At 41.9% G+C, this 12,734-nt stretch overlaps 1 protein-coding gene across 1 annotated transcript in view; it reads left to right on the top strand.

The window, feature by feature from the left end:
- The window catches only part of eea1 (early endosome antigen 1), a 25,340-nt gene extending 13,955 nt beyond the window's left edge, over window positions 1-11,385 (top strand). Inside the window, exons 16-29 of the mRNA XM_046036967.1 lie at window positions 2,096-2,209; window positions 2,355-2,510; window positions 2,643-2,782; window positions 3,758-4,088; window positions 4,246-4,347; window positions 4,435-4,629; window positions 4,799-4,981; window positions 5,220-5,405; window positions 5,499-5,630; window positions 5,967-6,152; window positions 6,255-6,493; window positions 8,154-8,274; window positions 8,418-8,516; window positions 8,625-11,385. Of these exons, the coding sequence (XP_045892923.1) occupies window positions 2,096-2,209; window positions 2,355-2,510; window positions 2,643-2,782; window positions 3,758-4,088; window positions 4,246-4,347; window positions 4,435-4,629; window positions 4,799-4,981; window positions 5,220-5,405; window positions 5,499-5,630; window positions 5,967-6,152; window positions 6,255-6,493; window positions 8,154-8,274; window positions 8,418-8,516; window positions 8,625-8,747 (2,307 nt within the window). The 3' untranslated portion in view covers window positions 8,748-11,385. The remainder of the gene's footprint in view (window positions 1-2,095; window positions 2,210-2,354; window positions 2,511-2,642; window positions 2,783-3,757; window positions 4,089-4,245; window positions 4,348-4,434; window positions 4,630-4,798; window positions 4,982-5,219; window positions 5,406-5,498; window positions 5,631-5,966; window positions 6,153-6,254; window positions 6,494-8,153; window positions 8,275-8,417; window positions 8,517-8,624) is intronic.
- Window positions 11,386-12,734: the final 1,349 nt, after the last annotated feature.

Below are 12,734 nucleotides of genomic sequence, written 5' to 3' on the forward strand. Positions count from 1 at the left end.
GTAGCAGGCTGCTGTCTGGCTTAGTGTGTCTCCATGTATGTAGACGGATCCCTAACAGTATTAAATCAAATGAACGCAAAACTAGGTGGCGTCATCATGAAGCCCATAAAAGATAACTGTATCCCCTTTGGTTTTCTGATTTTTTCTCAAAGGATGACACATGAAAATTTACAGAACACATGCATGCTGTAGCAGACAAAAAATGCTGTTTAATTTCAGTTGGATAACTTTAAATTAAAGGAATCTGGTACTCCTCCTCATGGACCCTGAGGTGGTCCCTGGGCCTCACTTAGGATACCCATGCTCTGAATCGTGACATTTTATGGCCACCAACGACTGTTTGAATCTGCCATCGAAGCTCGCGGTGATCTCCCCATTGTCTCTCTAAGCTTACTTGTGTTCTTTTGCCAGGGGTGGCTGTCATCCATTATGCTCTGGAGTTTCTTCACTGGCAGCAGCACAGTTTGCTTCCCCTCACAGTTCACAACGCTGAGACTAAAACCCTTACAATCCCTCTAGTTGCCAATGAAACCATCCAACATGCGGTTTTTAAACATTTGACAAACCAAGCCTTGTCCTGTCACTGACAATAGAGAAAAAGGGAAAAAGGGGTTAGCTGCCAAAGTTCGGCACTTCTCATTTCAGTATATGTATGTTTTTTATTTTGTAGAGGAGGAAAATACCAAAAGATTCTAAAATGTTTGACAAAACACAGTAGTAAAGTGGATTCCTTTTTATGGTATTCACACATTGTTAGTTTGTGAGTTGTATAGGTATTTTTATGTCCTTATGATGCACAGTAATTAGGATAATGCATCATCAATGGGGGCATCCATCTCTCTGCCTATAGATATATTGATTTACACATTTACAAATCCATACACATTTATGAGACCATATTACAATTGTCCTCAGTCACCTTACTGTGTCAACATACTGTAGCAAAGACATCTACAGAATGTTGACACAGAAGTAACTTCTATGTAATATATCAGTCTTAATAATGTTCAGCTTAATTAATTAACTGGTTAGAGCAAGGAACAGTGACACCATAGTAAAGGTGTATGAAAAATCTGGTTAAAATAACACAATCTTCATGTAAAATGTTAATGTTTACATGGAAATAATAGTTTAAAGAAATTAATTATAAGATGAAGCTGATTTAGCCCTTCTCATGTAGTGGGATTTGAGGCAGCTTGAGTGTCTGTTGTGTTCCTTGGTTTTCAAGAGGCAGAATGTGTAGCTTAGCAGGCAGGGTTCCTCACCACTGTCAGCCAATTATTAGTTTTTTAACACAGTGTGTCTTGTCTCAGTACAGGCAGCAGAGGGGCACTGGGCTGTTCCAAAGTGAGACTGAAGTCGTTTAAGGTTACTCTTATTTCCCCCTAGTTCTGACAGGGAGAGGGTCGCACTGAAAGTGATTTGTGCTGTGGAACAGTGTTTTTCTCACACCCAGCCTTCCCTCTGGTGAGGAAATGATACCCCTCTTGTCCTGACAAATACCCACTCTCTCCGTGCGTGTCTACCAATTTCTACCATGCGCACACACACACACACGCACACACACACACACACACACACACACACACACACACACACATACACTGAAGAAATGTATTGTCTAACTAAAACTTGCAGTGTAGATTAAAAATCATAATATAGAAGAGCCAGTTTTATTTAACAATAAATACAGGGAACTTTTGAACTCAACCTTTTTTTTGTATATGTGCGTCTTAAAGGTCACACAGTTGACAGACAAGCTGAAGAACCAATCGGAAAGCAACAAGCAAGCCCAGGATAACCTACATGAGCAGGTCCAGGAGCAGAAGACATTGCTGCGCTCAGCCCAGGACCGAGCCCACACCCTGGAGACCTCAGTCACTGAGCTCACCGCCCAGCTCGCTGACAGCAAGGAGAAAGTAGCACAACTGGACGCTCAGGTAAGTCACTGTGTTTATATATATATTTAATAACATATAATGGGGTTGTTGATGCAGTTCTCCAGTTTGTATTCACAGATTTTAAAATTTTATGTTATCCTACGGAATTTTTTTCAAATTACAATAACAGTTTCTGTGGGTGTGTTTCTCTTCAGCTCAAGGCAAAGACAGAGATGTTGCTCTCTGCAGAGGCAGCCAAGGCTGCACAGAAGGCTAACCTGGAGAACAGCCTGGAGACCGCTCAGCATGCATTGCAGGACAAGCAGCAGGTTAGTGCCTTTTTAATGTGCCTTATTTCTTTCCTTTGAAAATATGTCACTCCCTGGCTTATAGATGTTGTTTTCTTCCATTCTCCCTTCACTCTACTTACCTTTTCTCCTCTTATTCTGTACCCTCTCCCACCGTCTTGTATAGGAGTTGAATAAAGTTCAGAAGAAGGTGGAGGAGCATTCTCAAAAGCTCAAGGAGAGACAGGAGCATTGCACACAGCTGGAAACCAGTCTGAAGAAATGCAATGACTCACTAATGGCATCAGAACAGCGTATAGAGCAGCTGGAGGGGCTTAATAAGGTTTGCATTGAGTCTTTATTTTAGGTACCTGATACTCGACTGTAAGAGGGGTAAATTTTTCCTGTCTCAAGTGCCCTCAGTTTACATATATCTTGTTTTTTTATAAATTAATCTGGTGTTTGAATCTGACAGAAATTGGAGTCACAGGTTGGGGAGATGCAGGCCACCAGGGACCAATTGCACCAAGAAGTGCAGATGCTGCAGAAGGAGGGGTCAGAGGTTAAACGGAAAGCCAAGGAGCTGCAGCGCTCGCTGGAAACAGAGAAAGCAGGGTGAGATAAACTATACTAGCGCATTAGCTTCATTAAAATATGATGAAGATTTCCAAGCAACAAATCCAGCTGTAATTAACAAATTCAAATACAAATCAGCTTTATTGGCATGAATGTATAACCACAATATTGCCAAAGCTACATATAAATTACATAAGAACAATTAATTTCATACATTTCATTAAATAAGTTATGTTACATATTTTAAAAATATATCAAAAAATAAAATAAAACTAAATAAATGAAACGGTGGTGCAGTGGTCCGCACTGTCGCCTCACAGCAAGAAGGTCGTGGGTTCAAACCCCCGGTTTCTGTGCGGAGTTTGCACGTTCTCCCTGTGTCCGCGTGGGTTCTCTCCGGGTGCTCCGGCTTTCTCCCACCGTCCAAAGACATGCAGGCTAGGTTAATTGGCGTCTCTAAATTTAGGTGTGAGTGTGAGGTGTTGTCTGTCTATGTGTGTCCCTGCAATGGACTGGCGACCTGTCCAGGGTGTACCCCGCCTTTCACCCAATGTCAGCTGGGATTGGCTGAATCCGCGACCCTGTACGCAGGATAAGCGGTTGACGATGGCTGGATGGTAACGTGTCTGTTATTATAATAATATATTAATAATGAAAATAAAATAGATAAAACTGTAAATGTGTGTGTGTGTGTGTGTGTGTGTATTAATAGACAAAAAAATAATTAATTTAAAAAAAATTTACATTTATAATTATATTAATTACTAAAATATCAAACAATCAAAATAATAATTTGTCAGTCTGAGTTTCCACTGGTTGTCCTCAGTTTGTGGCATGAGGACATATTTTGCAGCAATTATTTGACATTTGGCCATTTCTCCCAGTAAATAGGGGAGTTTCTGTGTGTAACCTCTAACCCTCTCTAAATGTATTTTAATGATGACACAATATTTGTTCTGCTGTATTTTAATGAACAACCCCTAATATAACACAAATGTATTTCACACTGTTAAGGGCTACAACACTACAGGAGGAATTGAAGAATAAAGCAGCTGCTTTGAGTGACATTCAGCAGCAGATGGAGCGCAGTGAGCAGGAGAAAGTCGCTCTGAAGGTGAACCTGGACAAGGTGACCCTGGAGGGAAAGACTAAGCATGCAGAGCTGGACAAGAAAGCTCAGAGTCTGGCAGTAGACTTAGACAAGGCCCAACAGGATAAAGAGGCTCAAAGAAAGGAGCTTGCCTCTATGCAGGGGAGCCTAGCAAACGCTAGTAAGGCACTGAAAGAGAGTCAGACTCAACTGGACACAGAGAGGAAGAATCACAAGTCAGCCATGGAGGAGAAGGTAGGTTGAGTAAGCTGCAGTCAAAAACAAAACCAGTTTAGACCACACCGACATTATTTTTTGACTTAGGGAAATTTGTCTTTAAACAAAGAGTAACAAATAGCCGACTAGTTAGAACACTGGGACACTGACAACATTAATCTGTCTTAATCCTCAGGAAAAGTCCAATGAAAAGGCCAGACAGGAGCTTCTGAAGAATAATGAGGCCATCACCAAGGCAATGAAAGAATCTAAAGAGCAGTTGGAGCAGATGAGAGAGGTAAGCTTCTTGGAAAATGGAGAAAGATCAGGCATTATTGTTTTGAAAGTAACACCTAAAGACCTGTTGTGTGTCTACAAATGTCAGACAGAGAAAAAGTTGAAAATGCAGCTCACCACTGTGGAGCAGCAGCACTCAAAGGCTCAGGAGGCACTGAAGGAAAAAGAGAATCAGTTGGAGAAGCTGCGGGCACAACTTAAGACGGCCCAGGGCTCCTTTGAGGAGGAGGTGAAGAAACTGAAGGGCCAAGTGGCAGAGTTACAAGAAGTTAATGTCAAGAAGGCAAGTAGCATTTTTTAAATACAAATACTGACATTGTCATTGCACTTAACCACACAGCTATATTTACAGTGAGATCTTATCTGTATTTTCCACAGGGTTGTTGTGAAGTAATTTGTGTAAGTACAATCTTATGTGTATGTTTACGTGTGTATTTGACTCTTATCTCCAGGCAGAAGAGGAGACCAAGCTGAAGGCCCAGGTGTCGGGACTCGGTCAGGAGCTGGCCTCTGAGAGGAGTCGGACAACAGAGCTGCAGAAGGCCTCGGAGCAAAGCCAGCAACGCTTCACTAAGCTTCAGTCCGACTTCTACGGCAAGGAGTCTGAGGTCTCTGCCCTCCGTCAAGACCTGAAGGTAGGTTTATGAAAGAAGGGCTGGAGGAGTAGGACTGGCTTCATTTAAGGGATGTTATGTGATGCTGCATCATGTTGAACAAATTTTCAGAGATGGATCGCTGACAGGGAGGGGTGGTTGAATGAAATGTTTGCTAACAAAATGGACGTGTGCTCATCTGAGCAGTTCCCTGCTGCTTTTATCGATTTCTCTCTCGACCCTCCCCTGTGAGTGACTTTTGACCTTTCTCTCACTGCAGGCGTCAGAGGAGAAGCTGAACGTGGCTAAGGAAGAGTTGGCTGCTAACCGAACCCATCAGACAGGTTTAGAGGCTCAGATCCAGGAACTGCAGAAGGGCCGGGGCTTGTTGGAGCAAGAGCTGGCAAAACGGGACCAGAAGCTCCAACAGCAAGAACAAACCCTGATGGAACTGCAGAAACAACAGGTCAGACAAATGGATTTACACAAACAGACACGAAAACTTCCATGGCTTGATGTGATTAAGTTCATATATTGTAAATTGCACTTCATCACCCAGGGTCAAGTAAAAGAGGAGGTGGAGAAGGAGAGGAGCAAAGTGGAGGAGCTGAACAAAGCCAAGAGTGTCCTTGAAAAGAGTAACACCAGAGTGACTTCAGAATTAAAAGCATTAACGGAGAAGAGCGAGAAGGTTAGTCACTTTTCATTCGAAGCAACAACTAACAATGTCGTTCTTTTGATTTAAAGGGGGAGAGAGAGGCTGGAATATACTTAAATTGTTTGTTGTACAAATGTAGGAGCCCAGTAATTATCATTTTATGTGCCATATTGGCTTACTTGACCTGCTTCCCATGCTTGTGTCTTATGTAAACATCTTCACTTAGGAAAACTGCAGGTCACTAGGGCCACATTCTTCAAAATTATAACTTTGCGTGCTTGAGTCAATACTTTTTTCAGTTCTTCAAAGCCATCACTAACTTCCCTAAGCTCAAGCATTTTAAAGTTTAACCCCATTGTTTCTTTTCAGGAGCTGGGTGAGTTGCGGGAAGCCAAACAGCTGTTGATCCAGCAGAAGCTGGAGCTGCAGGGTCAGGTGGAGGCAGCACAGAGTGCCATGGAGCAGGAGCAGAAAGAGCACCAGGCCACCAGGGACAGCAGGAACCAGAGGGAGGAGCAGCTATTCGCCCAAACCAAGAATGTCCAGGATCAGTTGGTAGGCTACACCTGCCAAATCATTTTAATTTTATTAGCATGTGAAATGTCATTCTCCCCCTCCTGATCCCTTTCGTGACGTGATCGATGCTTCCTTCCAAAGTTGGCAGAGAAGCGAGCCAGAGAAGAGCAAGTGAAGCGTAGAGAGGAGGCCGAGGCTAAGATGGGTGTGCAGGTGACTGCTCTGAATGAAAACGTGGCCACGCTGAAGAGGGAGTGGCAGGGCAGCCAACGCAGAGTCGGTGAACTGGAGAAGCAAACAGATGAGCTGAGAGGAGAGATCGCTGTGCTGGAGGCCACCGTCCAAAACAACCAGGACGAGAGACGGGCTCTTTTGGAAAGGTGCGTCTGATATTGTTTTAACAACATGGCCCCCGGCATGCAACGATTCTTTGTTTCATAAAAATACTTAAAAGTCTTAAAAGGTTTTTGCATTTTCATGAGTTAGGAATGCACAGATGATTTCCAGAGGGCACATACAGATTATTAAAACAATTTGCATCCAGTGCATCAGAGGTCACCAGGATTTTATTATTTTTCTTCCAATGTAACACATCCCTTCAAAATGTGCACTCTTCAGTTTCAAGAAGGAAAAAAAAACAATTAGGCAGTGTGAAATTAATTTAGTTTTAAACATTAATTAAAATATTCTTTATTAGACTGTCACTCTGAGCTGCTGAGCATTGCTGCAGGGTTAGTTTTGCCCACATCTCTCCTACAACTTTAAATTTACTCATTTACAGTCTCAATTTTAAAGAACCTAATTTCCTTGGGCATAGCAAATGATAATTAAAATTATAATGTAGAAAACTACCAATTCATTATATATTAGGCCTATTATAGGATGGTACATGTTCCACCGCACCACACTCACAGAGGAAAAAGGAAAATTTAGAGTCACTAAGCAAGAAGGCATCAGTTTGGACAGGAGTAACAGAACATGGAGGGCTGACTACACGAAGGAACAGACACTGAACGTGAGTCAGCAGGTTCGTCTATATACAGTATGTCCAATTTCTATTTGCTTCAAATAATATCTGCTGTGCCATCTTCCAAATGTAGGGAAAGCCATTGTTCTGCACTGTTAACAGTACACCACATTTACACCTGGTATTAAAATGCTATCTGTAAATCCGGATAAAAAAATCGCATGTTAATGCAAGTTGTAAATGCATCGTGATCGGATCTGCCTGACCACATCAGGAGATAGTCGGGGCCGCATTGTGTTTGGATCTTAGGTAGGTGTCTCTAGTCCACAACAGATATTTGTTTTTAGCGAAACATAAAACATAGCAAGCGAGAAGGCTGAAAAGGCTGTGCAGCAGCTGATCTGCTGTGAACAAGGCATATCATTGATCTAGTCACAGAGTAGCTTACACGCCGGTAGCCTACTGCAACACACCAGGACAAACCAACACAGTATTTTTCATATATAGAAAGGAATAACTTTATGCATTACGTTTACAAGAGTGGACAAATAAATAAGAATTTGCAGTAGACAGAATTTCACAAAGTTTATAAAGTTTCCCTTAACTCACTAACTCACAAAACAACGTAACTGGTTTTTAAGGGAGTCTTGGGCGGACCACCTCAAATCAATAACATGCAGGAATTGCTCTGAAGGACTTAGATCCGGTCTCAGTGAGGATAACAAGTACAATAACATATCAGTATACAGATCACAATACCAGGTGACACTCAGACAGTGGCGCGCTGCACTGAGTACAGCTCGTTGTTGTAGTGTGTACTGTGACAGGGCAAAGCTCCTCATTTCCAAGTGTGCGTAGACCACCACTGTGCACTTAGCTGTACATGTGGTGCACAAGTCCTCAGAGTACTGATGTCTTCATTTTATTATTTTTATTTTTTGCACTCCCTTATCTCATCTTTTAATACCACCATCGATGAGTAACTCGTGAAAACATGGATTAACTTAGCACAAAAGTCTCCACTAGTTGACATGTGCACCCAAACTCATCAGTGTCCTGTGGCTGTGTTACAGGTGTGTAAAGGGCGAAGGCGAGATCGAGAAACTGCAGGCCAAGGTGGTTGAGCTGAGGAGGAAGCTGGACGACACGACGGCAGCCATGCAGGAGCTCGGCAGAGAGAACCAGTCGCTCCAGGTCAGTCGGAAAACACTCGAGTTAAGCGAAGTAAAATAACAAGACTACAGATATGTTCGGCAGTCATGTACAGCAATTGTCAAGTTTGCTTTAAGATTCTTTATTGCAGACGCTCTGAATGTAAGTCCTGCTGTTGTTTTTAGATCAAGCAGTCACAGTCTCTGACCAGGAAGTGGGCTGAGGATCACGAAGTGCAGAACTGCATGGGCTGTGGGAAAGGCTTTTCCGTCACCGTCAGGAGGGTAAGAATGAAGTTTTCTTAAGGGTTGGGGCTAGTAGGCAAAAGGACACACATTTCACTGTCTGCCTTGTAACATGCACCACCTCTCTCCTCCCCTGTGAATATCCAGCACCACTGCAGACACTGCGGAAACATTTTCTGCGCCGAGTGTTCAGGGAGGAACGCTCTCACGCCGTCCTCTAAAAAGCCAGTACGGGTCTGTGAGACGTGCTTCGAGGAGCTCCAAGGCTGATTCCCCCCCCATCCCTTTACACCCCCCCACCCCCCCACCCCCCTTCCTACTCCTCCAGCAGGCAGAAGAAGGCATGTCTTTGTCATATTTTTAATGTGCACTATAGAGGACAGGCCCACTGCAAAGACCTCCCACCTGCATGTGACTTCTGGCTCTGGTGTGGAGAGAAATTACTGAAGAGACACCAGAGCCATGTGATGGGATTGGTTGGGATTGTCTGTGTGTGTTTTTGTGCCTTTTGCTGCTCCTGTGGACTGCCAGAGAGCAGAGACAGTGAGAACTAAACACCATCCATCTCTTTTAAGTTGATATTCACATTCTCCATCGTTGTTTGGCATCATTGGCAAAATGCAAAGTGGTTGCTTTGTTGTATTGCAAGAGTGACTGGGGAAGTTGAAAATCACTGCTGCCCTACAAAGGTAAATGCAGGTAACTGCCCCCCCCCCGAAAAAAAAAAAAGGTAAATGCTCGATGAAACATATTTTCTACTACACCAGTCTAATCACTAATTAAGACATTTAAATTCAGATTTTTATAGCAAGAAAATTAAACTCTAAAATTATTTTTGGATATTTTTGGGATTATTTTTATTCAGTGTGTGTAATGCAGATTTGACATGTGCATACAGAGAGAGGTGTGTTGAAATAGTTTTTTGGAACCGAAAGAAATCATTATCTGTGCTTAAACGTGCTGTCTACACCCAAAACAAGGTGATCAATGCTTGTTACTTTATCAGCTGATGTTGATGTTTGTTGACATGATTTCATGAAAATCTAAAGTGGAGATATTACATTTAAGTATATGAATTATGTTTTTGTAAATACTGTTTTGTTAACTTTTTGTTCACAGCAAAGATGTTTCAGATTTTAGGATCAAACGGCAAGAAAAAAATGCCCTAAAGAAAACAGTTCATCAGTCGATTTATGCACCAGCGATTTTCTGTACAGGACTTGAGATCAACCGTCAAATCAGTTACTTCACGTTTCCTTTGTACGGCAGCCTGTTTGCGTCTTTGTTGAAATTTATGTAATGTATTCAGCCTATTTCATGACCAAAGAATGTCTGCAGCAGGAATACAGCCGAGATGAAACCCCTGAGTTTGTTTCATAGTTCAGTATTTTTCTAAGTAGGTGTCTCTATTTGAATTGAGCTTTTGAGTTTTAAATCACAGGATCCTACATTTTTATCTTGAACACAGCATGTATGACGACCTGAGCGGCTTTTATGTACCGTCACTTGTTTTTGCTGTGCCACATTTCTCTGTTGAGGGTTAATTTCTGCAAATTTTGGTGCTTTCGGCAGACTGGTTATGCAGTCATTGAAGGTGCCTGCGTGTTGATGTTTTTTTTCCTGCTGCTTGTTTCCACTGAGCAGCACTGACTACTGCTGGAGCTGTGTGTGCGAGTTTGAGTGTGTTTGTGTGTATGCGCGCACGCTCTGCTTTGAAGCAATAACTGTGTGTGATGTTGCTGTAACAGAGTGTGTGTTTTAGTGTTTAGGCCTGCTGTGTTTGTGTGCTCAGATGCACTGTACGATTGTTGTTCTGCTCAGAACCTCAGTATCTCTCTGGCACGTTGTCTGGATGTCGGTGCTGCTTTCAGGTGCAGCGGTTGCTGTTGCTTCTCTGTCCAACCAGCCTGCAGCTGAGCACACTGTCAAAGTAAATTCCTGCTTTGTATAATTTATAATTGTTGATAGTGGTAAGATCTTTTGTGCAATTGTCTGAAGACTGGAACAGGCGAAAACACTGTAAACCAGGCGATAACGCAGGCTGTTCTGGCATTCTGCAACAAGCAGCTTGCTTCAGACTTTGGCTTACCAGATTAACTCTTTATGCTTGTACGCTCAGTAAAAAAAAAAAACCACGTCCATCTCAGTTGCAAGCACTCAAGAACACCTGTCTCTTTTTGTGTTGCATTGGTTTTGTTTTGTCTACCTCAGATTGGCACAGGAAAAGCACTATTTCTAAATCTTAGAGATCACAAATGTCATTGCTTGCATTTCAAGAATTTGTGATTTATCTGTCAAACTGTACAGTCCCTTAAAATACATAGAGAAATGATTTGCACCTTATTGTATTCCGGGCTCGTTCGTATAAGAATCCAGCCACAAACGTAGGAACACCAACTTTATACAAGCTTCAGCATTTCTAGCCCTGATGTACTTAATTGCTCATTAATACTAAGGCTGTCACAGTTGTCTTTGTAAATGTTTGTAATGAAAGAGAAAAAGGAACTATATAACACTTGTGGACACATGATGACAGTGAAAATGTGTGTGGACTCATCAGTGTCTTAGTCATTTTTACAAAATGGCTTCACAGAGCTGTACACACTGATTTGTGGCTTGCTTTGTGTTGCTGTCAGTTATCATGCATGATGACTCAACTGGCCCACACGTTTCCTCCACATTTAGTGGCATCATACAGTATTTGATGGTTGTGAAGGTGTGCCTTAGGCCAACGTCTTGTACGTCACTGCTCACTGTCAGCGGTGACACACACCGTGTATTTACCACAGTCAGGGTGACCTTGGTTCACCAGAAGGGACGAGAGAAATAATGTAATTTATGTTCACATGCACCAGTTGATTTTCTAATTCATCGTCATGACCTAAATAAAACTTACAGTATGTTTCTATTTCCTCGTGTGTTGTTTTTTTTTTTTTTTTTTTTGTAGACAATTACTAATTTAAGAAATGCATAATGGTTTTAAAAATAAATGACTGTATTTTATGTCTTGATAAATACAGCTGCTGAATTCATCAATACGCCTCATCTCTCTTGAGGTAAAATTTGGTTTAATTTTGAGTTTGTTCACCAAGCAAGACCTTTTTAATTTGAGGATCAAAGCTCGTTCTTGACCTTGGAGACAGCAGTTGGAAAAACAGTCTCACCTCAAGGACCAGTTAGTGTCTGCTCTGGAGCTTTCACCCAGTTGTCGTGGAATTGTTGATCTCCATCTTTCACTTTAAAGCACTTGTTGGTTTAAAAAATTGAGACTCCCACCTCCAAGACCATGTGATATGATCAAAAGCTCAAGAACTTATGGAACTTGAGGTGAAACTGTTTTGTCAAGTTCTTAAATGTCACTGTGAGAACTGCATGGAGAAAGTACAGGTGCTGGTCATATAATTAGAATATCATAAAAAGTTGATTTATTTCAGTAATTCCATTGAAAAGTGAAACTTGGATATTATATTCATTCATTACACACAGACTGATATATTTCAAATGTTTATTTCATTTAATTGTGATTTAAAACTGACAACTACTGAAAATCCTAAATTCAGTGTCTTCGAAAATTAGAATATTACTTAAGACCAATACAAAAAAAGGATTTTTTGAAATGTTGGCCAACTGAAAAGTATGAACATGAAAAGTATGAGCATGTACAGAACTCAATACTTAGTTGGGGCTCCTTTTGCCTGAATTACATGGAGTCGATCAGTCTGTGGCACTGCTCAGGTGTTATGAGAGCCCAGGTTACTCTGATAGTGGCCTTCAGCTCTTCTGCATTTTTGGGTCTGGCGTATCGCATCTTCCTCTTTACAATACCCCATAGATTTTCTATAGGGTTAAGGTCAGGCGAGTTTGCTGGCCAATTCAGAACAGGGATACCATGGTCCTTAAACCAGGTACTGGTAGCTTTGGCACTGTGTGCAGGTGCCAAGTCCTGTTGGAAAATGAAATCTGCATCTCAATAAAATTGGTCAGCAGCAGGAAGCATGAAGTGCTCTAAAACTTCCTGGTAGACGGCTGCTTTGACCTTGGACCTCAGAAAACACAGTGGACCAACACCAGCAGATGTCATGGCACCCCAAACCATCACTGACTGTGGAAACTTGACACTGGACTTCAAGCAACGTGGATTCTGTGCCTCTCCTCTCTTCCTCCAGACTCTGGGACCTTGATTTCCAAAGGAAATGCAAAATTTACTTTCATCAGAGAACATAACTTTGGACCACTCAGCAGCAGTCCAGTCCTTTT

This window comes from Micropterus dolomieu, linkage group LG22 (assembly GCF_021292245.1).
Source record: "Micropterus dolomieu isolate WLL.071019.BEF.003 ecotype Adirondacks linkage group LG22, ASM2129224v1, whole genome shotgun sequence".
NCBI classification, from domain to species: domain Eukaryota; kingdom Metazoa; phylum Chordata; class Actinopteri; order Centrarchiformes; family Centrarchidae; genus Micropterus; species Micropterus dolomieu.